Source organism: Heptranchias perlo, chromosome 7 (genome assembly GCF_035084215.1).
Source record: "Heptranchias perlo isolate sHepPer1 chromosome 7, sHepPer1.hap1, whole genome shotgun sequence".
NCBI lineage: Eukaryota > Metazoa > Chordata > Chondrichthyes > Hexanchiformes > Hexanchidae > Heptranchias > Heptranchias perlo.
Genome location: NC_090331.1, coordinates 75,205,016 through 75,232,455, shown reverse-complemented (window position 1 = coordinate 75,232,455; position 27,440 = coordinate 75,205,016). Strand labels below are relative to the sequence as shown.

The 27,440-nt window shown below is 41.9% G+C and overlaps 1 protein-coding gene across 4 annotated transcripts in view; it reads left to right on the top strand.

The window, feature by feature from the left end:
* Positions 1–25,349, top strand: part of cops8 (COP9 signalosome subunit 8) — a 40,864-nt gene extending 15,515 nt beyond the window's left edge. For 2 of the 4 annotated variants that reach the window (XM_067987923.1, XM_067987921.1), the window contains 5 exons: positions 7,717–7,765; positions 11,577–11,709; positions 21,481–21,588; positions 24,309–24,371; positions 25,069–25,349. In XM_067987923.1, the coding sequence (XP_067844024.1) occupies positions 7,717–7,765; positions 11,577–11,709; positions 21,481–21,588; positions 24,309–24,371; positions 25,069–25,148 (433 nt within the window). In that variant the 3' untranslated portion in view covers positions 25,149–25,349. Of the gene's footprint in view, positions 1–7,716; positions 7,766–11,576; positions 11,710–21,480; positions 21,589–24,275; positions 24,372–25,068 lie in introns of all 4 variants that reach the window. The other 2 variants (XM_067987922.1, XM_067987920.1) reach the window with 1 other exon arrangement.
* Positions 25,350–27,440: the final 2,091 nt, after the last annotated feature.

Genomic DNA, 27,440 nt, shown 5'->3' with positions numbered 1-27,440 from the left:
AAGAGAGGAGGAATATCCCCTGGTAGCTGCAGCAATCTGATCCTTCACCCTTTCTCTTGTCGAGTGTTATGATGGAGGAATCTTTCAGTGATTGTGCTACATGTTCCTCCCAGATTAGTTAGAGAATTCATACCAGTTGAATTGCTATTTTGATCACTTTGCAAGACTAATCTCTCCTAAAGCATTGTATAGGGCATTATTTTTTCAGTCCTGACCAAGCTGCACCAGGTTCTATTTTTGAATCGCTTTCCCGTCCTCTCCAGGTTGTTTTTAAAAAAAAAATCTAGCGCAGTTCCCTGATGTGAATTTTGTGCCAGGTAATAAATATGCTGAGAGTGACCAACTTTAATTTATATATCCACTGACTATCAGTTTTGCTTCTTATTAGATAACTATTTTGACTGGAGGTTGAACCTCGAGTTCTGAAAGGGCATAAATCTCTTCTTTGTTTCCATTGTACGACCTGGGCAAGAAGCATGAGATTGTGTTTTATTAGCAATTGTAATAAGACTGGTTCTTGTGATACTGTGTTTGGGCTTTGAAAAATGTTCCTCAACTATGTAATTTTAAAAAGGCTGTAGGATTATGAACTGGCACAAATAAGAATATCTTAAAAGGCCAGTATCAAACCCTTAAAGTAAGTAAAACTGCAGAATGGGTCGCTTATTGTTGAAAGATATTGGGCTGGATTTTCCTGTGAGCAGTGAACGAACGACGCACTCCGTTCGTTAGACTTGCACTCACCCATATACTTTTCATGGGCTTTTGCACAGCAAGTTCCTCTCATGGGACACTCAATCCAACGCAGCGCCCTCTCCCGGGCATCTGGGGCCTGTGTGAACGGGACAAGCAACTGTGTATCCCCATAACCAGTCAGATTGAAGCATGTTAGTAAGCCACGCAGAGTCTGAACCAGGAAGTGTAAGTTAGAATAGTGAATTCAATGTCAAATCAGGTACAGAAAGTGAAATAAAGGGAGGGAAAGAAAGATGGAATTAAGAAACAGAGATAGAAGGAACAGAAAGAAAAAGTAAAAAAATAAAAATTATTCTTTTTAAAATTTCCAATAACAATTTATATAGAAGAGGTACTAGAAAGGCTGGCTGTACTTAAAGTAGATAAGTCACCTGATCCAGATGGGATGCATCCTAGGTTGCTGAGGGATTGCCTTCACAGGGTCCATCTCCGACTCTTCTTCCCTTCCCTTCCCCGACATCTCTATCTCCATTTCTGGAGATAGGCTGTCAACCAATATCGATGATAAGCCCACCAACTCCCATAGCTACCTTGTACAAGCGGGACGGGTTACACCTGAGCAGGACTGGGACCATGTTCTCGCGGGGGTGTTTGCTAGTGCTGTTGGGGAAGGTTTAAACTAGAATGGCAGGGGGGTGGGAACCTGAGCAGGAAGGCAGGAGGGGGAAACAAGGATAGAAACAAAAGACAGAAAGGGAAGAAGTAATAGTGGAAAGCAGAGAAAACAAGGGCGAAAAACAAATAGGGCCATAGTGCAAAATAATACTAAGATGACTAGCAATCTTAAAAAGACAAGTCTAAAGGCATTGTGTCTTAATGCATGGAGCATTTGCCACAAGGTAGATATTAATGGGTATGATATAGTTGCGATTACGGAGACATGGCTGCAGGGTGACCAAGGATGGGAACTGAACATCCAGGGGTATTCAATATTTAGGAAGGACAGGCAAAAAGGGAAAGGAGGTGGGGTAGCGTTGCTGGGAAAGGAGGAAATCAATGCAATAGTGAGGAAGGATATTGGCTCGGAAAATCACGATGTGGAATCTGTATGGGTGGAGCTAAGAAACTTCAAGGGGCAGAAAACGTTAGTGGGGGTTGTCTATAGGCCCCCAAACAGTAGGGGAGGGCATTAAACAGGAAATTAGAGACGCATGCAAGAAGGGTACGACTATAATCATGGGTGACTTTAATTTATATATAGATTGGTCAAACCAAATTAGCAATAATACTGTGGGAGAGGAATTCCTGGAGTGTGTACGTGATGGATTTCTAGACCAATATGTTGAGGAGCCAACTAGAGAACAGGCGATCCTAGACTGGGTATTGTGCAATGAGAAAGGATTAATTAACAATCTTGTGTGGGGTCCCTTAGGGAAGAGCGACCATAACATGATAGAATTCCTCATTAAGATGGAGAGTGAAGTAGTTGAATCCGAAACTAGGGTCCTGAATCTAAATAAAGGAAATTACGAAAGTATGAGGTGTGAGTTGGCTCGGATAGATTGGGGAACTTTACTAAAAGGGATGACGGTGGATCGGCAAAGGCTAATATTTAAAGAATGTGTGCGGGAATTACAACAATTATTCATTCCTGTCTGGCGCAAAAATAAAACGGGAAAGGTGGCTCAACCGAGGCTTGCAAAAGAAATTAGGGATAGTATTAGATCCAAAGAGGAGACATATAAAATTGCCAGAAAAAGTGGCAAGCCAAAGGGTGGTGAGTGTCTGGAACGAGCTGCCAGAGGCAGTAGTAGAGGCGGGTACAATTTTGTCTTTTAAAAAGCATTTGGACAGTTACATGGGTAAGATGGGTATAGAGGGATATGGGCCAAGTGCAGGCAATTGGGACTAGCTTAGTGGTATAAACTGGGCGACATGGACATGTTGGGCCGAACGGCCTGTTTCCATGTTGTAACTTCTATGATTCGATGATTTGGAGCAGTTTAGAATTCAGCAAAGGAGGACAAAGAGATTGATTAAGAGGGGAAAAATAGAGTATGAGAGTAAACTAGCAGGGAACATAAAAACTGACTGTAAAAGCTTCTATAAATATGTCAAGAGAAAAAGATTAGTGAAGACAAATGTAGGTCCCTTACAGTCAGAAATGGGGGAAATTATAATGGGGAACAAAGAAATGACAGAACAGTTAAACACATACTTTTGTTCTGTCTTCACAAAGAAGGACCCAAATAACTTCCCGGAAATGTTAGGGAGCCAAGGGTCTAGTGAGAGGGAGGAACTGAAGGAAAACCAGTATTGTTAAAAAAAAAGTGCTAGGGAAATTAATGGGGCTAAAGGCTAACAAATCCCCAGGGCCTGATAATCTACATCCCAGAGTACTAAAGGAAGTGGCCCTGGAAATAGTGGATGCATTGGTGGTCATCTTCCAAAATTCTATAGACTCGAACAGTTCCTACAGATTGGAGGGTGACAAATGTAACCCCACGATTTAAAAAAGGAGGGAGAGAAAAAACAGGGGAATTACTGACCAGTTAGCCTAACATCAGTAGTGGGGAAAATGCTAGAATCTGTTATAAAGGATGTGATAACGGGATTGGACAAAGTCATCATGGGTTTATGAAAGGGAAATCATGCTTAACAAATCTACTGGAGTTTTTTGAGGAGGTAACTAGTGGAATAGATAGGGGAGAACCAGTGGATGTGATGTATTTGGATTTTCAGAAGGCTTTTGATAAGGTCCCACAAAAGAGGTTAGTGTGCAAAATTAAAGCACATGGGATTGGGGGAAATATACTGGCATGGATTGAGAATTGGATGACAGACAGGAAACAGAGTAGGATTAAACGGGTCTTTTTCCAGGTGGCAGGCAGTGACTAGTGGGGTGCCACTGGGATCAGTGCTTGGGCCCCAGCTATTCACAATATATATCAATGATTTGGATGAGGGAACGGAATGTAACATTTCCAAGTTTGCAGACAACACAAAGCTCAGGTGGAATGTGAGCTGTGAGGAGGATGCAAAGAGGCCATTTACAGCTACTCTGGACCCATCTTTTGTTTCTTTACTTGGCCCATCACCACCTTCCTTGCCTTGCACCATCATCCCTTTTGCATTCAATCACTCCTGCTCTCCACCCTTTCAGGGACCTTCCACTTTGTTCTTTCCTCTTCTCCTCTCTCCCCACCCCCCCCCCCCCCCACCTTCCCCTGATTCTGTATTTGCTTAAAAACTGTTTAATTTTCAACTTTTTCCAGTTCTGACGAAGGGTCATCGGCCTGAATCATTAACTCTGTTTCTTTCTCCACAGATGCTGCCTCACTTGCTGAGTATTTTATTTCAGATTTCCAGCATCTGCAGTATTTTGCTTTTGATTTTGAAGTAAGGGTAGGAATTGCAGAGGTGCTGACCATAATTTTCTAATCCTCCTTAGATATGAGGGAGGTGCCAGAGGACTGGAGAATTGCAAATGTTGCACCCTTGTTCAAAAAAGAGTGTAAGGATAAACCCAGCAACTACAGGCCAGTCTGTTTAAACTTGGTGGTGGGGAAGCTTTTAGAAACGATAATCCGGGACAAAATTAATAGTCACTTAGACAAGTGTGGATTAATAAAGGAAAGCCAGCACAGATTTGTTGAAGGCAAATCGTATTTAACTAACTTGATTGAGTTTTTTGATGAGGTAATAGAGAGGGTAGATGAGGGCAATGTGGTTGATGTTCTGTATATGGACTTTCAAAAGGTGCTTGATAAAGTGATACATAATAGGCTTGTCAGCAAAATTGAAGCCCATGGACTAAAAGGGGCAGTGGTAGCATGGGTACGAAATTTGCTAAGTGACAGGAAACAGAGTAGTGATGAACGGTTGTTTTTCGGACTGGAGGGAGGTATACAGTGGTGTTCCCCAGGGGTCGGTACTAGGACCACTGCTTTTTTTGATATATATTAATGACTTGGACTTGGGTGTACAAGGTACAATTTCAAAATTTGCAGTTGACACAAAACTTGGAAGTATAATACAGAGTGAGGAGGATAGTGATAGACTTCAAGAGGACATAGGCAGGCTGGTGGAATGGGCGGACACAAGGCAGATGAAATTTAACGCTGAGAAGTACGAAGTGATACGTTTTGGCAGGAAGAATGAGGAGAGGCAATATAAACTAAATGGTACAATTCTAAAGGAGGTACAGGAATAGAGAGATATTTGTATGTGCACAAATATTTGAAGGTGGCAGGACAGTTTGAGAAAGCGGATAAAAAGCATACGGGATCCTGGGCTTTATAAATAGAGGCATAGAGTACAAAAGCAAGGAAATTATGTTGAACCTTTATAAAACACTGGTTTGGCCACAGCTGGAGTATTGTCCAATTCTGGGCACCAGACTTTAGGAAGGATGTGAAGGCCTTGGGGAGGGTGCAGAAAAGATTTACTAGAATGGTTACATGGATGGACTGGAGAAGCTGGGGTTGTTCTCCTTAGAGCAGAGAAGGTTGAGAGGTGATTTGATAGAAATGTTCAAAATCAAGAAGGGCTTAGATAAACTAAATAAAGAGAAACTGCTTCCATTGGCAGAAGGGTTGAGAACCATAGGACATAGATTTAAGGTGATTCGCAAAAGAACCAAAGGTGAGGAAACACTTTTTACGCAGCGAGTAGTTATGATCTGGAATGCGCTGCCTGATAGGTTGGCGGAAGCAGATTCATTTGTGGCTTTCAAAAAGAAATTGGATAAATACTTGAAGGGAAAAAATTTGCAGGGCTATGGGGAAAGAGCGGGGGAATGTGACTAATTGGATTGCTCTTACAAAGAACCAGCAGGCACTCGATGGGCCAAATGGCCTCCTCCGATGCTGTAACCATTCTATGATTCTATGAATTAAAATCAGAAGGAATGAGACTCCACACTTGTAAAAGTTAATTTTCAGTGCCAGAGAGGTTGTTTGGCAGTAATTAAGACTTACCATGCCATTAAAAGTGTGCTTGGACAGGGAATGACTTGACTTTTTTTTGGCAAGATTAGTTCGTATCCATCAGCTCAGTGCAGGAACTTCACGCCGTTCTATTCATTTGTACAGGGAGCCAGCCGACAAGATGCCACTCTCGCAGAGTTTACGGAGGAAGCTTGCATCCGGCACAGCAACTTCCAGATTTCCATGTATGACTGCACATGTGCGATTGCCGCAAGTTGCTGTACTAGATGCACAGAAATAACAGTGAGCCCTGTTAGACTCGTCGTTATTTTCACAACAAAATTTGGCCCATTAAATCCTAGCCTTCCTTGCCTAATTTAATTTTGCTTTCCCTACTCAATGGACTGTTTCTGTTTTACAGCACAATATATTTGTACTGTGACTATATGCATCATAATGCACATGGCTGCCATTTACCATACTGTGTTCAAAAAAAAATCCACACTGAAACACTGAATGGAGAAATATATTCATGGTCATCTTGTACATTGGAATATGGAGAGTCTCAGTACTGCCTTCCCTGGACTGAATCCTAACATGGGTCTCTAAGGACCGAGGGAAATGGATGGAGATCTTTGATTTTTCTTGTGCTATATTCTGGAAAATGTGGCTTTGGTGCAGCGAAATTTGTAAAAGTAAATATTTACAGATGATAGCGATCTCATAGTTTGAACCATTTGGGAATTTATGTACCCACCCCCACAGATACAGAGAACATCTGCATTTAATACTTTAGCTGTCAGCACTATTTGCGTTCACACAGTAATGAATTTCAAAGTACTCTCAAAAAAAAGCTGTCAGCACTATTTGCGTTCACACAGTAATGAATTTCAAAGTACTCTCAAAAAAAAAACTGAGGTTCACTCTCCTGATTGATCCAAGATTGAAGTCCCTGAAATGTTATACCGCATAACTCCATTTATACTATGTAATTGTCTGGAACCTATCCTGCAAATAGGGTGGGTTCAGAAAACACCATGCAGTCCCTCACCACATTGTGGAGAGGTACCAGTGTATAAACATGGGATAAATGTTAATTGCTTTACAGGGAGATGGAATTCAGATCTGGGACTGAATTACAGAATTTACAGATCAGAGGCAGCAATTCAACCTGTCATGCTTTTCCACATGACAGCTCTTTAACTGGAGCGACTTGCTCCAATCTCTTTCTTCATTTTCTTTTACATTCTTCCTTTTCAGCTACTTGTCCAATTCCCCTAGAATGTTGTGATAGCCTCTGCCTCAATAGCCACTTGTTGGAAAGCATCCAAGTCTAGTTACTTCCAACATCGAAAACAAAAATCCCCTGCAATAATACTGTAAACATGCAATTTACTTAGTAACAAAACAAGGGAGCAGAGCTCTTTGCACAGTAGGGTGTAGCTACTTACTCAAGCAAATGTTAACAATTTTGGTGTCTTCAATAAAGATAACTGCAGTCCCAGGCAGTTTCTACATTTGAAACTGGCAGCAGGAGAATTTAAAATGGTGCTCTACATTTGTAGAATATCCGGTTGTTTTGAGTGAATTTAAAGTATTGGGAGTGTTTATTTTTATATATTTTTTGTTGTGGAGTTCTCTAAAAATGAAGGCTGCAAGGTCTAGGTGTTTAGTCGTTTACTTTTCACCTCTGGGACCTGGATTCGAATCCAACTCTGTCTACCTTAAATTTTACTCTTTTGCTGTAAAGGTTCCATCAAAAATGACTTTGGGCCCTTCTAAACTCACTTCTTAGTGGGCACGGGCTCACAGTGCAGAGCTGCACACAATTTGAGGCACATGCATGGTTTTAAATCCCATTTTTCCCCTCCCAGTCTCACTCTACCTCTCAATCTGTAATGGCTTCCGAACTAAACTAAAAATACACATGCCTAACTCTGACTTTGGTTGTCTTATTCGGATACACAGTAAACACCAGTGGAATTTAGGTGTTCTGATACTTGTATTTGATATTTTGATGTTGAAAATTGATGCTATAAGGATAATGGACTTGTTACATCCAAAGACATGGTGTTTCCATTAATTATTGCAGGAATACTGCAAGGTACCTCTGGAAGAGAATACCTCAGGCCATCAAAACTGTAAGTATAAGATTTTCAGAAGATTGTTTTCTATACTGCTGTTTGTTTCAGAAGCTTGGGATAGGCGGCCTGACTGTTTCACCCGTGGATAGAATTGGGTATTGGGGATGGTAGAGAGGACCATTGCAGCTTTCACTTTCTCTATAAATCCCTCGTTTGACCCAGAGCAAGTTTGGCTTTTGCGGCATCTTAAACCTTTAGTGTTGACTGAGAATTTCACAATTGGACTCTTCAGTCTTGTATTCTGCAAACCTGTTGGTAAATGTCCTGCCCAGAGTCGGTATGACTCAGAGTTGGTCATTTTAGGCTGAAAGTACATTTCTTTCTTCCATAAAACATTCTATAAGTGGTACGATAGGGTACAAATTCTGTCTATCACCGGACTTCCCATCTCAGACTGAGGTTTTTTCATTTGCTCCCACTTTGGCATCAACACTTTTTCATTCATCCAAACCAATCGTGAGAATTGCAACCAAAATCTACCAACAAAGCAGAACCTGAACCAATGAAATCACTCAATTATTTTTTAATTGTTTTGGCCGCAATCAATCGCAGCTCAAAAATCAAGACTAAGAAAAGTCTCAGCAACAAAAAAAAATCAGAAATCAATCAAAAGCAAAATACTGCAGATGCTGGAAATCTGAAATAAAAACAAAGTGCTGGAAATACTCAGCAAGTCAGGCAGCATCTGTGGAGAAAGAAACAGAGTTAATGTTTCAGGTCGATGGTTCTGACGAAAGGTCAATCAAACTACTCAAAATACATTTTTTTTAAATACAGTCACCATTTTTTCCCCTCAGCCTGCTTGACTACACACTGGTTTTAAAAAAGTACAACTTATAATGTAACAAACATAACAGTTCTCAAAAAAAAATTTAATTTCCCCATTCCCACCATTTTCCTGGAGGCCCGACTTGTTCCTGGACTGGGGGTGGGGCTGCCTCCACTAGTGATTCCCCCACCCAATCCAGACACAATGACTTCTCTCCCCCACTCTCTCCTCAGTCCTGCCTCACACTGTGACCCCTCTCATGATGCCAGGCCTTAGTCTGTTAACTCAAAGGTAGATCCTAAGAGAACCCCAACTAGTGCTGCCCGGCCCTGGGATCCCACTCCCTTTTCTTCCAGACTCAGGGTTCCCTCTCTCAGTGCTTACAGATCCCAGGATCCCTCTTGGTGATTCCAGACCTCGAATGGCCTTGCTGTGTGCACAGATGCCATGAGTCCTCCATACCAGTGTCACCCCCCCCCCCCCCACCCTCCAATACATGCTCATTCTTTCCCTCTTGCCCCCTACCCCACAAATGGTGCTGCATACTTATCCACAATGCTCTCCATAGTCCTGCTAAATCCTGGAGTCCCCTACTCCTGCTATACCCTAGGTGGCCCCCAATAGTCTCAGACCATTGGTCCTCACTCCCCCAATGCTCCCTGGACGTTGGGACACAACCCTCACTTCTTCCCCCTCCCCCCACGCCCCTGGAGTGCTGCCAAAGCCATATGTGTCCCCCTCACTGCTGTCACACTATGAAATTCCCCTCACCCCCAGTGTAGCCAGTTCCCGTGTACCCCAGTAGTACTGTCTCAGGACACCCCCCGCCTTTCTGCAGTGCTACAAGATCCCAGGACACATCATAGGCCCACCTCAGTGCTCCAGACCCTAGTAGCACCTCCAGTCTTACCATATTGTGAGGTCGGCACAATCCTTCCTGAATTGCTCCCAGACCAAAAACTTGCCTGCCACAATGCTGGAATACTGGATCTCTCTCTTTCTCCCTCCCCTGGCCCACATTGAGAAATTCTGGAACCTCCTTCCAGACCCAGGTAAACTCCAAATTCCAGATGATAATATTGCCAAACCCCAGGTTCCTCCTCCACAGAATTGTCATTTTCTAGAATCACCCACAATGATATTGAAGCCCAGGAACACCCCTCAATAACTGCTGCTAAACTTCATACTCCTTCTTAACTCCACAAACCTACCTCCAATCTAGTACATGTTACTTACCATCTTGCTGTGTGTCTGGACCTTCAAACCAAAGTTCAAATAAAGAAACACATAATGAGGGCACTGATTCACAGTTTTCACTGAAAACACAATAGAATTGCAGAACTTCATCCCCCAAAAGACTGAAAAATCCCAGAATACCATCTAATAAAAGTAGAATTTGACATAATCAGTCCCTGTAAATCAGTGATCTTGATAATATATTTTGCAGTACATGGCATAACATCCTTATTAAAATACAGCATATTCTCCTGCTCAATTTGAGTGATGCCACGGGAGGTCTACCAGTATTCTTTAAATATATAATATACCATCCTGGGAATGATGTCTGGATAACGTGGCAAAGCGATTTTTAAAAAAAGTGGTCAGAAGTGGGGAGCTTATGTTGGGGCTTTACACTGCACTGATGGAGACACTTTTGGTGCACTGTCTTTAATTCTGATCATCACACCACGAAGAAAGATTATGTACACGCATTGGCGAGGAGGCAGCAAAGGGCAGCAGGATTAACCCCTAGTGTAGAAGGGGATGAATTATGGGAAACTCAAGCTCTCTAGTCTAGAAAGAAGTTGGTTACGGTGGATAGGTACCTCACAGAGGTGTATAAAATATGAAATTTTATAGATAGCTTAATTTGACTATTTTGCATTTAAGTTAACAAAGTAAATCCAGGGACATTGATTTAAATTAGTGAGAAGTAAATTTAAAACAGACATATAAAGAATGCTTGGAATAAATCTGCTGGGCTTGGCAGTAGGGACATTCAAAATACAGCTGGATGGTATAATGGGAGAGTTAGGGTGCAGGAGGGATGAGCTTCAGTGGGCCAAATGGCCTTTCAGAGCACTGATTTTTCTCATTCTCCGATGAAACTAACAGTTCTTCATTATCCTGTTGTATCTTCCTGAGTCAACAAAGACCCCCTACCCTCAGACCATATATTTACTGATAAATACTCCCTATGCCAAATGTTTGACGATATTATTTACAGATCCTTACACAGCAAAAGAGTATCTCTGGCAGACTCAATATAGTCGACAGCATTGAACTCCATTTAACGACCAATATGATCCTAGCACAGAAATACTGTGCACCAAACCCCTTCTTATTCACTCCCATTATATGAAATTCCTGATCCAAATATCAGATGTTTCCAGTTCATGTTTTCGTTGCTCAATACACTGAACACTGCCGCTACAGTTTCTCCTCTCTTCAACTTTGCTAATGTCCTGTACCAAATGGCTTTTGGCCACCTTTTACAGTCTATACCTGACTGAGATCAACTAACTCAGTAACGATCATGAGTAGAGCCTGGGGTCTTCCTGTATGGGTCAGTTGTTCACTACTTTAACCAGCAGAGCCATCATGAGGTGCTTGGAAGAGTTCGTTTTTTCGGTAACCCCATTGTTAACTTATTTTCTTGCAATTAGAAAATTAAACATAGCAAAATCCTCCAGTGTCCCATCACTTGTAGTGGAATGTTATCCTAGAAGTACCATACATTACACGTACCTGTCCTGAATAGATTATGGGGGAATGCTAAGATTTTGGCATTGTAAAAAGTGGTCAGTTAAATCCAGTTCAAATGTTGGGCGACAGCAGTATCTCTGCCATTTCATAAGATTTCTTTTATATAGACTAATGGAGTGACTTCCTGCATTACTCAATCTCAGAAAGTCTCCTCAATTTGACAAGGCAGTTCCAGGCCAAGTAAATATTTTCCCACACTTATCACCAACATTAACAGCTGAACTCATAATTTTTTGTTATTTCAGTGATAGTTTGTTCTCTTCTATGTTGTAGGCTAATCCTGAGCTGGGAGCAGTTTGGTCTGTGGGACAGCGTATCTGGCAAAGGGACTTCCCTGGAATTTACACAGTGATTAGCTCACATCAATGGTCTGATACCATCCAGCCTATCATGGAGGAACTGAGAGGTATGCTCCTTCTCTGTGCTTCAGAATTAAAGTATTTTGAGGGGGATTGTGTGATCTGCAGTTTGAGGAAGCAGGATATGTCCATAGCAGTGGAGGGAGGATGGAGAAGAGAAATAGTCTGTAAACTGAGCTTTGACAGTTTTTCTGATTCTAAACTGCAAATCTGGCTTTGAGGAACTGTCAACTAGGCTCTGAGCAACTTTTGAGCACTTTGTAGAATCGACCTAGTGTCGCTCAGAGTAGCTTACATAAGAAATAGGAGCAGGAGTAGGCCGTACAGCTCCTCGAGCCTGCTCCACCATTCAATAAGATCATGGCTGATCTTCGACCTCAACTCCACTTTCTCACCCGATCCCCATATTCTTTGATTCCCTTAGTGTCCAAAAATCTATCGATCTCAGCCTTGAATATACTTAAAGACTGAGCATCCACAGCCCTCTGGGGTAGAGAATTCCAAATATTCATGACCCTCTGAGTGAAGAAATTCCTCCTCATCTCAGTCCTAAATGTCCGACCCCTTATCCTGAAACTATGTTCCCTAGTTCTAAACTCTGCAGCCAGGGGAAACATCCTCTCAGCACCTACCCTGTCAAGCCCTCTTAGAATCTTTTATGTTTCAATGAGATCACCTCTCATTCTTCTAAACTCGAGGAATCAATCAAAACTACCTTCCTTGCACTGCCTCTAAGGCAAGTATATCTTTCCTTAGGTAAGGAGACTAAAACTGTACACAGTACTCCAGGTGTGGTCTCACCAAAGCCCTGTACAATTGCAGCAAAACTTCCTTACTCTTGTACTTCAACCCCCTTGCAATAAAGGCCATCATTCCATTTGCCTTTCGAATTGCTTGCTGTACCTGCATGTTAACATTGTGTTTTGTGTATGAGGACACCTAAATTCCTCTGAACACCAACATTTAATAGTTTCTCACCATTTAAAAATTATTCTGTTTTTCCATTTTTCCTACCAAAGTGAATAACCTCACATTTCCCCAAATTATACTCCATCCCCCACCTTTTTGCCCACTCACTTAACCTGCGGATATCCCTTTGCAGACTCTTTGCGTCCTCCTCACAGCTTACTTTTCCACTTAGCTTTGTATCGCCAGCTAACTTGGATACATTACACTCGGTCTCTTCATCTAAGTTATTAATATAGATTGTAAATAGCTGATCCCTGCGGCACTCCACTAGCTACAGCCTGAAAATGACCCATTTATTCATACACCACGTTTTCTGTCCGTTAACCAATCCTCGATCCATGTTAATATATTACCCCCAATCCCATGAGCCCTAATCTTGTGTAACAACCCCTTATGTGGCACCTTATCGAATGCCTTTTGAAAATCTAAATATACGACATCCACTGGTTCCCTTTGATCCACCCTGCTAGTTACACCCTCAAAAAACTCTAATAGATTTGTCAAACGTGATTTCCCTTTTATAAAACCATGCTTACTCTGCCTAATCATTTATGATTTTCTAAGTGCCCTGTTACTATGTCCTTAATAATAGAATCTAGCATTTTCCCTACTACTGATGTCAGGTTAACTGGACTATAGTTCCCTGTTTTCTCTCTCCCTTTTGCACTGTGGAATAGAGTTGACACTTTGCGGATTGGCTTGACTTTGTGCTGCAGAATGTGAATCTGCACCTGGTGGCTTCACTTCATGCTGTGGAGTGGATCTGGTGCTGCTCAAAGTGGCTTCCCTGCGCGCTATGGAGTAGATCCCGGGCTGCTTCGGGTGGATTCCATGTGCTGTGGAGTGGATCTGGCATGTTCAGGATGTCTTCTCTGTGAATTATCCAATGGATCCAGCGCTGTAGAGACTTAAATAAGGAAATACGGAATGAGAAAAGCCCTTTTGGTCCATCAGTCTACGATTTCATATATTATACCGCACTTAGTTTATCTCCCAAGGGGAAAGTCTGCAAAAGTTCTTCCTAATCCCCGAAGGTAATCAAGCTAAACTCTTAGTTACTCTGTACCGCCACTAACAGGTATACTTCCTTCTCCTTTTGGTTGCCTGATTTCACCCCCCAGCAAACCATTTCTACTTTCTGCTCAGTTTTGCATTGGATTGGGGTTATTTCAGTTTTTTCTAATAGTATAAAAGCAGTCTGAAGTAGTCAGAAAATGGATATAGCATGCTGTAACCACAGTGAATGTTTTATAGATCCCTGCAGGAGGTTTACACACACTCAGACTACATCTGTAGGAACTGAGATTGTGTTGTACTGTAAATAAGATGTAAAGTAATATTTTTCCCACCAATTGTTCTTCCCATTCCTTCCTCTTCTCTTAATACCTTTGCTTCCCTTTCAGGGTACTATTCCATGGTCACTTGGTATCCTCCCATGCATCACCCAAGTGGTAATTGTTTATGTGGAAGTCTAAACATTGAGTGTGTACAAGCTATTCAGCCACTGCGGGCATTATAGTCAAAGACCTCACTTCAACACGTGAACATGTCCAGCAGGGTTTGCTAGAACCCTGACCTATTTTGCCACTCCCTAACTCTGGATGCTAAAGCTAATTATAGTGACTTTACCAGCATCCCTTTTAAGATCTACTAAATCAGTACAGACTGGCTATTGAATCTGGGACCTTCCTGCTCTATGTGCCTCAGTTACGTAACGGCTTTAAGTAGCTAAGCAATCAGCCGCCTTACAGAAGATGTTTAACCAATTGATTAGGCGATTTTCTTTTAAGAGGTTTGCATAGTTACGATTTTTGTTGATTAATTGACTGTGAGCATTCGTTCTGTCTTGTCCTTTTAACATTTATTTTTCCAAATGTTTTTATCATTTCCCAAGAAACAGAAATAGGAAAATCAAAGCTAAATATTTTACTTATTGAGTTCAGTCACTGTCAGGATGGTATTGAAGGGTCATACATTGATATTAATTATGTTGTATGTTTGTATCAACTTTGTTGGCAAAGTTCATGTTTGGCAGGAGGTTGAGACATCTTGATACCTGTGGCCCAGGGAGGACAGTTCAGTAAAGAGAACGGGCAGTGTCTTGGATTTGGTCACTGGCCATTTCAGGGCTTGCAGTTGGTGGTTTTTTTTATCTGAACAGCACAGTTGTGCATCTCAGTTGCTTTTATGATGGATTTTGGAATTCATGGGAGTGGGGTTCGGGGGGGGCGCGGGAAGCCATTCTTAAAGGTCTCAAGGAAAGGCATCCAGATTGCCTGATAGTCCCCAGTTTAAAGTAGAAATTGCGTTATCTGTTCTGGTTGTTATCTATACCATAGGTGTTTTACCCACCTGCTCCTTGAGAGAAATGTTATGATTTCTTACAATAGAGGATGCATCATGCTTCTAACAGCAAGCGTTGCATTGACTTTTTGTGTAGAAGGTAGAAGGGGCATTTGGGTATGTGTCTCCTAGTCACTTTGATCAGCTCCGGGCGTCAGAGATGAATTTCCCAGGGTATTTTTCTTTCCCTAAATTGGCCTAGGGTTTGTTGTCGTGGTGTGCTCAAGATACAATATGACAGTATTAGTCAGGCTTGATGGATCAGCCAGTCTCTTTCTGACCTTTGTTTTTGTATATAACTTCTGTGCTATTGGAGGGTGACTTTCTTAGTTTTCAATAAGCAGGTCCAGCTGTCAAGGGAATTAAGGGATTATCAGACTGATTCAGAGTCATTGTGGTCGCTCAGATTGTAGACCAGAAGGGTTGAATTTCAGGCTGTAACCAGAATGAGTGTATCTGCACCAGTGTGTGTGTGTCTGACCTAGAGTCCCTCCAGTATCCATGTCAAGGAATGACAGATTTTGTGGAGTGAGTTACACAAGTCTATATCGATCAGTCAAAGGTCACCACGCAAATACAGTTTGTCAGCTGTGGCTCAGTTGCCTCTGCCACTCCAGAGACTTGAGCACATAATGCAGGCTGAGACTCCAGTGCAGTACTGAGGGAGTGCTGCATTATCGGAGATGCTGTCTTTCAGATGAGATGTTAAACCGTAGCCCCGTCTGCCCTCTCAGGTGGACGTAAAAGATCCCATGGCACTATTCGAAGAGGTTCTCCTCGGTGTCCTGGCCAATATTTATCCATGCACCAACATCACTTTAAAAAAAAGATTATCTGGTCATGACCTTATTGATGTTTGTGGGGCCTTGCTGTGCACAAATTGGCTGCTGCGTTTCCTACATTACAACAGTGACTACACTTCAAAAGTACTTCATTGGTTGTAAAGTGCATTGGGACGTCCTGAGGTCGTGAAAGGCGCTATATAAATGCAAGTCTTTCTATTAATGTACAGTTGGCAGTTTAAACAGGAGAGTGTAGCAAGTCGAAGCCTGTTTCAGGCCCATCCTTTCAAGTTTGACAGCATGTCATGCAGATCCACCACCTTCTCAGGGCAATTAGAGATGGGTAATAAATGTGGCCTTGCTACTGTCGCCCACACCCAGGGAACAAATATAAAAAAAATGTGCTGCTTTTAAAATGACTACTGTTGATTCTTTTAAAAAAGAAGACACTGACATATATATGCACCCTCTGTAAAACTGACCGCTTCTATCAAGCAACCCTCCCTGTTTTTTGGAACATGAAAAACAGCTCAACAGTGCTGTAAATCAGCATACATTTCACTCTCTTGTTTCAGACAACTCACACTAGAATACCTGGAAGTTGCCTTCACTATTACTTCACACACAAAAGCAGAATCATTTGTCAAGGCCAAAGCCAAGGCACTCAGCCCATTTTTGGGTGGCAATGTGTGGTTCAATGAGTGAGTAAATACAGCCTGTTCCTCTTAAGTTTTAAACACTCAGGTTGGGCAGACTTTCCAACCTGTTGGCTTCATTTCCATGGCACGGGGCATGACTTGTCACGTATCATTGGCACTCAGTGCAGCAAATTTTCTAATTCAGGTCTCTTTCCCTTTGGATCAGGCTCCTGGAAGGACTTGTGAGGATTTTGCCCTTCTTTTGCCAGCCCCACACTGAGCTCACACTCTGCTGCTATGTTTCCCTCCTCAGAAGCCTGCAACACCTTTATATTAAAAGTAGCAGAGTAATTCTCCCCTACCCGTTTGGGGCATTTTAATTCAAGATGAATTTCAAGTCAGATTTGCAGCACAACACTTTTTGCCGTTCAAGGTGTCAGATTCTCCTGATGCGGTTTTAGAGAAGACCCCAAGTGGTTGAAGCAGACACTGTGATATAGAAGAAGGATAGAAAGAACTTGCATTTATATAGTGTGTTTCGCATCTTGTGGACCTCCCATAGTGCTTCACAACCGATGAATCACTTTTGAAATGTAGTCCGTTTCGTAGACAAATACAGCAGCCAACTTGTGCACAGCAACATCCCACAATCAGCAAATGAAATAAGTGACCTCTTAATCTGTTTTTGATAGTGTTGATTGAGGGATAAATGTTGGCCGGGAAACCGTCTTTTATTTGAATAGTGCCATAGTGTGGGAATCTTCCCCAGTGGCCCAGTAGAAAGGAGCAGCGGAAAAAGAGCAACCCAGAGAGAGAGCGGGAATCCCCCCACCCAGCGGCCCAGTGTAAAGGAGCAGAGGAGGCGGTGAGTCAAACAGGCAGAAATTTTTTTTTAAATGACAACACAAGGCGGAGCGGTGAGAGTAAGTTACACAAGTATTTAGTTTGTTGGCTAAGTGTTGTTGATGGTTAGTGTTAAGTTAAAGTATTTAGTTTATTGGTCAGCGTTGTTATTGGTTAGTGCTTTTAGTGATTAAGAGTTTTAGTGCTAACTAAACAGTTAAATAGCCTTAAAGCAAAAAAACAGTTTTAAATAACTGTTAGTTAACATGGGAGGACAGCTGGGGCCTGTCACATGCACATCTTGTACCATGTGGGAAGTCCAGAACTCTTTGTGTGTCCTGGAAAACTATGTGCAGAAAGTGCCGCCAACTGCTCGAGCTCAGAGTTTCTGAGCTTGAAGGGCGGCTTGCGTCACTACAGTGCATATGGAAAGCTGAGAGTTTCGTGGATAGTACGTTTCAGGAGGTGTCACCCCACAGCTACAGAGAGTTCAGGACGAGAGAGTGTGGGTGACCACCAGACAGACTAGAATGAACAGGCAGGCAGTGCAGGAGTCCCCTGGGAGTGTGGCACTCTCAAACCGATATTCAGTGTTGAATACTAGTGAGGGTGTCGACACCTTGGGGGAGTGCAGTCAGAGGCAAATCCACAGCACCACTGGGAGACTCAGCTGCATGAGAGGCACAAGAAAGTCTGGCAATTCAGTTGAGAGAGGGGATTCGATAGTCGGGGATAGACGGGCGTTTCTGCAACCGCCGATGTGGGTCCGTATGGTTTGTTTCCTCCCTGGTGCCAGGGTAAAGGACATCACTTAGAGGGTGGAAAACATTTTGAGGGAGGAAGGGGAACAGCCAGAAGTCATGGTCCATGTGGGAACCAATGACCTAGGAAGGAAAAGGGTTGAAGTCCTGCAGTCAGAGTTTAAGGAGCAAGGGAGGAAATTAAAGAGCAGGACCTCAAAGGTAGTAATCTCTGGATTACTCCCAGTGCCACGTGCTGAGTATAGGAAAAGTAGGATAAGACAGGTTAATGTGTGGCTGGAGAAATGATGAGGAGGGAGGGCTTCAGATTCCTGGGGCATTGGGACCAGTTCTGGGGCAGAAGGGGCCTGTTCAAGATGGACGGGTTGCACCTCAACAGAGCTAGGACTGTCCTCGTGGGGAGGGTTTAAACTAATTTGGCAGGGGGATGGGCACCAGGATGAAACATTAGAAAGGAGAAACAAGATCCACAGAGGCCTGGGCACTAGAGTAAAGAATAGTTCAGAAATAGGAGGGATCAAACGGGGCAAATGCGAGGCAGTAGAGATGAGTTTGGAGAGCATGTGAGTAAATGCACGTAGCGTGGTAAATAAGGTTGGTGAGCTCCAGGTACATGGGACTATGATGTAGTGGCAATAACAGAGATCTGGCTCAAAGAAGGGGAGAATTGGGTACTTAATATTCCTGGCTACAAGGTATTCAGGAAAGATAGCGAAGGAAAGAAGGGGGGGGTGGTGGCAGTATTGATTAACTAAACTATTATGGCACTGGAAAGGGATGGTGTAGTTGAGGGGCCAAAGACAGAATCTATTTGGTTAGAATTGAGGAGCTATTACACTACTTGTATGCTATAGGCCACCACATAGTGGGAAGGAGATAAAGGAGCAAATTTGCAGGCAAATTACAGAAAGATGCAAGAACTATGGAGTAGTGATCATGGGGGACTTCAATTATCCCGATGTAGACTGGGACAGTAACAGTGTAAAGGGCAAAGGGGGAGGAATTCCTGAAATGTATTCAAGAGAAATTTCTTGATCAGTTTGTTTCCAGCCCAATGAGGAAGGAAACAGTGCTGGATCTGGGGAATGCAGTAGAATCATAGAAGGTTACAGTACGGAAGGAGGTCGTTTGGCCCATCAAGTCCGCGCCAGCTCTATGCAAGAGCAATCCAGCTAGTGGATTGCGGCAAGTGGAGCATGTTTCAGTCGGGGAGCATTTGGAGAACAGTGATGATAATATCATTAGGTTTAGAATAGTTATGGAAAAGGATAAGGAACAATCAAGCGTAAAAATACTTAATTGGAGGAGAGCTAATTTCAGTGAGTTAAAAAGGGATCGTGCCCAGGTGGATTGGAACCAAAAATTGGCAGGCAAAACAGTAATTCAACAATGGAAGGCCATCCAGGAGGAGATGGTTTGGGTACAGAGTACACATTCCCATACAGGGGAAAGGAAGGACATCCAAAGCTAGAGCTCCCTGGATCTTTGAAGGTAGCAGGACAAGTTGATAAGGCTGTTTTTTAAAAAAAAGCATAGGGGATCTTGGGCCTTATAAATAGAGGCATAGAGAATAAAAGCAAGGAAGTTATATTAAACCTTTACAAAACACTGGTTAGTCTTCAGCTGAAGTATTGTCAAATTCTGGGCACCACACTTTAGGAAGGATGTCAAGGCCTTGGAGAGAGTGCAGAGGAGATTTACTGGGATGGTACCAGGGATGAGCAACACCAGTTATGTGGAGAGACTAGAGAAGCTGGGATTGTTCTCCTTAGAGAATAGGTTATGAAGGGTTTTAATAGAGTAGATAGGGAGAAACTGTTTTCACTGGCAGAAGGGTCAGTAATCAGAGGACACAGATTTAGAGTGATTGGCAAAAGAACCAGAGGTGACATGAGGAAACATTTTTTTACACAGATTTGTTATGATCTGGAATGAACTGGCTGAAAGGGTGGTGGGAGCAAATTCATTAGTAACTTTCAAAAGAGAATGAGATAATCCTGAAAGGAGTGGGACTAATTGGATAGCTCTTTCAAAGAGCCGGCACAGGCACGATGGGCCGAACGGCCACCTCCTTTGCTGTAGCATACTATGAGATCTTTTATATCCACCAGAACAGGCCTTGGGAGGGGCCCACTTTAATGTCTCATTTGAAAGACAGCACCTCTGACAGTGCAGCACTCTCTCAATACCACGCTGAAGTGTCAGCCTAGATTATATGCTCAGGTTTTGGAGTCAGGGCTTGATCCCATGACCTTATGACTGAAAATGCGAGCACGCATCCATCCAACTGAGCCAAGCTGAGAATGATAGCACAATTGGTTGGAAGATGTCTCGTTTCAGACTCACTTCTAGTCTAAAGTGGAAGAATTGTAGTATCTTCCAGTTTTAATTTTGACTATACCAACTCCTTCAATTCACTCCAAACTCATTGTCACAAATTAGAACAACCTGAGCAGAACTATTGGAATGACATATTTTACAAAATCAAGAATGTTTTAGCGAGAGTGTGAGAACAGCTAAAAATCAAAGACTTTTTCGATCTGGTCCCGCTTATTTCCTTCTCCTTCCCTCCCCCCTTGTCCCAGTTTGGAGTTCATTATTTGTCATCTGTTCTGTATTGGTTTTATGAATTTAAGGGGCAAGGAATGTTTTACTATTCAGCTGCCTCAGCTGTTGTGCCTCCAACCAAAAGCGGATTTGGTTTTTAACCTTTTTTCGTAGCTGATCCAAGGTATCAACAAACTTTCCCTCTTAAAAACCCAGCTCTTTCGGAAGAATGCCTCAATTTGTAATGCTGACGAAATGTTGTAGCTTGTGTTTAATTTTATTCTAGTTGAATCCAACATAAAGACTCCTGTCTGCAAAAAATGCTCAACTCCATAAAATTTCTCCCAGTTAACCATGTTCATCATATGCATGTTTTGCAGGTTCCTATTGACTCTACGAATCTTATGTTCAATATGTCCTATCCCAAGAGCCACATTATAGATTTTTTTTATAGAGATTAGGTTACAATCCTTGGAAAGATACCAAGGATTAGTTTGATACCCACACAGCACTAGCATACTGTGTATGTTTGCATGCACTTCGTGGAAGTACTATTGTAAAAGTCCAGGGACCTTTCTGTTTTTGAAGGAGCTATGTTAGACTTTATGCATTCTAACGTGACACAAAGTCTACTCATCATGGAAATGTTGTCTCATTGATGGTGCTCTGATAGGTTTGCTTCTCCTGCAGATCAGCTGTGGAATGAGTACAGAATCTTCCCTGTGTAAATTCTGTTGCCTTTGAGTCACTCCTTTCACAGCTTTCCCAAGCATCTTTTGCTTGAGTGGATAAGTTGCGTTATGATATTCACGTCACATTGGTTCATTGTACTATATTTTAAAAATAATACCAAACAGGTGTTTGCTGAAAGGTAGTCAGTGTAGGTTTGTAGCTGATTTACCAGTCTCGCAGCAGTTCAATTCATTCTTTTTAAGATGCTACAAGACGACGTGCCTTTGGTCTCGTTGCTCAAGCGTACACCTCGATTAGCGCCGATGATCTCGCAGCCTTTGTGGGGCTTCCAGTAGAAGATGCTGTTAAAGGTAGCATTTTTACTGATTTCTAAGACACATGACCAAATATAGTTATGTACAAAAGTAGGCATTTTAAAATGATTATTTTGCCATTGCTGCTGGTCGTGAACTCCAGTTCCACAAGAACTGCTTCATGCATCCGGGCTCGGATCCGAAACATTGCGTGACTCTCAACATTTTCAAGTATTTGTATGTGTAAAAATCTAACATGCTCCAGATGCTTTGGACCAGATATGTTTTTCTTTTTTTAATATAAACTGTGTATCAAATGTGACTGATGCTCTTACGGATACGATAAAATCATATTAAATAAAATGCAAAATAAAGCTTCAGCTCAGCTTTCAATCCACTGTTAAAGAAAATTTGGGTGAAGATTGGAGCAGAATTTAATCTCCAGTGTGTGAAATGTAATTGCTGCACTGGTTGCAGAGTTGCAACCATTTAAATTAATTGTGCAGTAGAGCACTGTGAGGTACATTGAGGCCGTAAAAGCCAGCTGTGCCAGATAAATGGTCTCTGGGTTTATAGAGTTTGAGGCTTTTATAAAAACTACAGTATCTCATGCCAAACTTGGTGTTACATCGCATGTTGTCGTGAACAGCATGTGCTGTCCTCGCAGAGAGACACGAGTCTGGAAGTTATGCTTTGTGATAATGTACAAATCATTCAACACCTGTGAATTTAGTTCTTTAATCCAGTTGAGATTTATTAAAAATATACACGTTAGCGACTCCATTTAAAAAAAAAGCTGTTAAATGAATTTCAAACACATACATTAATTGTTCATACAATAATATATCTCAGCATCATTTTCAGGCTGAGGTTTTTATTGGAATTTTGTGCATTAACTTCTTGCTTTAATCCTGAGGAAGTCCTTATGACATTGAAATCATTTATGCCATTAGAAGCTTAGCTTGCCCTTTTTAGCTTCAAGATATCTAATTGGACATCTACAGATTTGATTCTGCATTTGGTTATACAAATCTGAACTCTTCAATCAGATGACCAGCCTTTCATTCTTTGTCTCTGTGTGTCTCCTTCCCTCCCCCCTGCTCCCCAGCTTTCGACCTCCCCCAGCTTTCGTGCTCCCTCCCTCTTGCGCACATATACACACACACTAATTGTCAGGCCCTGCTTCTTGTGTGGAATGTTGCTGAACCCGAACGCCATTTGGAAATAGAGCTACAACGTTGTAGTCTTGATTCTGTGCAGCATGCTCCCTTCTCCTGCCACATGTTACACCTTCAGTTCTTCCTGTTCTTGGCTATCCTGTTGGCCCTCTTTACAGACAAGAGATTTTTTTTTTATTGAGAAACCAAGGTGAAGGGCCATGGCTCATAGTGCAGGTCTTCAAGGTTGGAACGATTAGGAGAAAAGACAAAGTCAATTAAATGTGATTAGGCATTGGTTTGAAAAGACTACAGTGTAGGAGGCATGGAAGATTGAAGGAGATGAGATCTTTGGAAACAATGGATTAAAGATGCTACATGAGTCTTGATTTCAATACTGTGGGAATGCAGCTAGGAAGAGCATGTAAAATGGCAACAAATGAGGAAAACCCAGAGCAGCATTGATGGTAGCCTCAGTACAATAGAGACAAGGGGAGAAATTGGTATGCATTTCGCCTGTGTTCACGGGTGTCTGCCTAAAACAGACATTAGGCACGTTAAATATGTAAATTAAGGGCATAGCACTCTTTGAAGGACCTCAGGCAACGAGTGGGGCATGATTCTTCGGCGGGCCCTGTGGCCTTCACGAGTCACGATCGAACCCCCGCTGCAATGCCCCCCCAGAATTTACCTGAGGGCTATTGCTGGCGTGGTAAACAGCCCAAAATTGATGTCTTTGCTCGAATGAGCTGCCCGTGGAGGCACAACTAGTGCCAGCAGCTTGCGCCAAGTAAGCTGATGAATGTCCATCGATCCTCAGGCCTCTTGGTTTGGGTGCGTGCTGGTGGAAAACAGGCCGAGACCAAAATCTACCCCAAACAATGCTGTAACTGCTTTGGAGGAAAGTTATGCTAAATACATGGTCTCCTGTGAACTAGGTGGTACTATGTAAACATCTAGGCTGCAGGACAAGTTGCCACAAGATAGCCATATTCCAATTTATTTGGTGTAGTCTTTTAATGGACGCAGACAATTGTATTTATAGTTCATCTACATACTAGTTGTTATCATATTACAAGATTAATTGTATTTCTGTGATGACTAAAAATTTAGGCTCTTTTATATATAAAAGAAAATTGCCTGAAATGTACAGCCAATAGATGTCAGTTGAACAAGTCAGGTTAGTGACCAGATGCAGTCAAGATGCCATCACCTAACCACATTTAATTGATGTACAAAAGGTTTTTGTGCTGTTAATTTTAGCTTTACAAAATATTCCACAGATGTCTGTCAGGTTTCTTCCAGTATAGAGAAGATTTAAGAAATCTTGATAATTGGCCAGATAGCTGTATAAAGCAAAAAAAATGCCCCGCCTGCCATCTATAAAATTCAGCATTCGTGTCATAACTCTACAGTAAACACTACATACAAACAAATATGAAAGTGTGGGAACAACTGGAATTAAATTATATGATTGAGTTGTCTAAGCACTACAGTCACTTATGGAAAAAAAAATGTATTTTTTGCCTTGTTACATCTGTATCTAATTGCTGTGTTTTTTAATGGTGTTTTTCCATCTTTCCAAAGCTCAATCTAGTTTCCCTTCTATTCTAATTGCAGCTGTATTAGAACAAGGTTGGCAGGCGGATCCTTCAACACGAATGGTTGTACCCAAAAAAACAGGTAGGTGGTGCTGTTGCTCTACTTTTCTTTTTTTTAAAAATTGCAGCATTTGAACAGGAAGTGTGAAAACAGTTGTGTATCTGCCTTTTAGCAAATGGAAAGATTACTTTATACTTTGCATGTAAATCATTTCCCCTAAAGCGGACTGACAGAAATAGTCTGGTTTGGCTTGAAAGCCTTTTAAGTTATGTCTGCATCTGATTGCATCTCCAAAACGCTTATTTTTTTTGTTTGCCTTGCTTCCTGGAATCACATTTCATGCGTTGGCTGTAAAGAAATCCAATGAGAAAGACACCTTCTCAAGTTTACTTGGTGACTTCAATGTGACTTGAATGCAGCCTTCCATTAAATGTTTATAAAGCAGTCTTGATGGATTTTCCTTCTGTATCCATGTGATTGCCATTCAACAGATGTTTTGCAGATGTAATTTATTTAATGATTGCAAGGAGATTTTTTCTGCTGGGATAAAGAAAAACAAATGACAACCATGCATAAAAATAAAAGGAACTTGCTTTTTGCATTTGATTTGCCTTTTCCTGTTTATCCTGGGCGTTTGCTACTCCCTGCACTTAGGCTGTTTCAGTTGAACACCAAAAAAAAATGTCCATTACATTTGTTTGAGTCCCCACTTCATAAATGGTAATGTTAACATGAATATGTAAAGTGATTCATTTGCTTTTTTTTGTCATTTTCACAGAGCCTCCTCCAGTACCACAGATTCCTAATGAACAACAGTTGGCCAGACTAACTGACTACGTGGCCTTTCTTGAGAACTGACAAACCACCATCGAGAGAGAGAGACAAAACCCAGCCGCGTCAGTTTGTTGTCTTGAGAATGTGACGGAGACCAGCAGAATTTCTCCGTATGCTAACCTTGACTAAAAGGAGACTCTTTACGTTGCTCTTGAATGTTCTTGTAAATATCAATGTCACTAAATTAAAAGCCCCCTCCAGGGGATATCTAGTGTTTTCCACAAAGTAAGTTTTATTTTCTTTGAATCCCACTGACTGACCTTCAGAGAAACCAACTGAATTCCACCCACATTATGGATTCTGAAACTTCCTGCTCTGCTTTGAGTTTATCCAGTGATTTGGACTGTTTATTCATGAGCAAACACAAAATCGCATAATGTAGCTGTGCATAAGATCTACTGCATTACAGAAACCAGGACTTTTTTTTCAGTAGTTTGTGTGTTTAACGAGCTACAATAAAACTTAGTGAGAGTCTTTTTTCCCCGAAGATACTTTGTATCTGGTTAAGGAGTAATATAATGCTCTGATCACTAATTAGTGGGCATTAAGTTTGAAAATATTTTGAGAGTTGAGTTCTTATTTATACTGTACATTTGATTACTGTTTAGCAATGGGTTGAATGTACTTAAGTGAAGCTAAAATCTTTTCACTTTTTAAGAAAGAGACGGTGTCGGAATACTACTGTGTTGTTTAGGAGCGATAAGACACAAGGTTGCATTCTCCACATGATGAATTTCCAATCCCAACCTGTTGAGTGGAGACCAAGCACAGTGAGGGGGCAAATAACGAGAGAGAGTCACCCCCAGGACATGCCAGTGCATCTTCTAGTGGCACTTGCAGAGACCTTGGTGTGGGTCACCACCAGTGAATGATAAAAGGCCATTCAACCCATCAGGCCCACTCCTCTCAGACCATTTGGACTCTAACCTATTGTGAATTTTACTGCACCAATTAAATTTTCTCAGGGAGAGTTTTGTGCAAACCTCTACAACGACAAACCATCTGCAGAGTATTTGACCATCTTCATGTTTCCACTGTTCAATTCTGTATGGTTTCCCCTCGTCCCAGTTTCTTCCAACCTTTAGTCTTAACATAGAAACATAGAAAATAGGAGCAGGAGTGTAGGACATTCGGCCCTTCGAGCCTGCTCCGCCATTCAATATGATCATGGCTGATCCTCTATCTCAATACCATATTCCCGCTCTCTCCCCATACCCCTTGATGCCTTTTGTGTCTAGAAATCTATCTAGCTCCTTCTTAAATATATTCAGTGACTTGGCCTCCACAGCCTTCTGTGGTAGAGAATTCCACGGGTTCACCCTCTGAATGAAGAAATTTCTCCTCATCTCAGTCCTAAATGTCCTACCCCGTATCCTGAGACTGTGACCCCTCGTTCTGGAGCCCTCAGCCAGGGGAAACATCCTACCTGCATCCAGTCTGTCTAGCCCTGTCAGAATTTTATATGTTTCAATGAGATCCCCTCTCATTCTTCTAAACTCGAGTGAATACAGGCCGAGTCCACCCAACCTCTCCTCAGACGACAGTCCTGCCATCCCAGGAATCAGTCTTACGAGACTTGTTCATTTTAAACCTGTGCCGACTAATCTATAGGTCCACTAGCCTGCTTACATATACATTACCACTGCCTCTCAGCATTTCAACCACCTGGATCTCATAACCCTCACCCCCATCACTTTTTCACCAATGGAAAGTTACACTCTGCAAGTTTCTAGAGGAGAACATTTATGAATGGGGGATGTGGAATGTTCAGGCAATCTAAACATATGATTCAGTGAGGTGATGTATCCATGATTCACTGCTGGTGAAAAGTAAACTACCATTTGGTTTCTGGCATTGGAATACAAACATTATTTTTATGCTGTCCATAAACTTTCATCAATTGCTTATTAAACTCTGAAGTATTACGCATATTTAGTTTTATGATGGGTTGCATTCGCACACTGACCTTTCACATCTGTGAGTTGGGGTTGAATCCTTTACAGACTTGATGGTATGTAAGTCTGCTTTTGTAAGAATTCTGTCTGAAATGAATTTGGGACTGTCTGAGATAGTTTCTATTGTGTGTAAATCCACAGTCCAAACCTATAATTCAGCATTAGTGTACACTTTCAATCTGACAAGCCACAAGGATGGCTAGTGTTTGAGCTATAGGTGTCTCACTGGTGCAGTGAGGGTTAAGTTGGGGTTAAGAGATTTTTACGGGAGCTGTAGAGGGAGTTTTAACTGCATTTAAACCATGTCTTAGCTGACCTTAAGAGTGCTTGATGTCAGTGTGCAGAATGCTTTCCCCTGCCA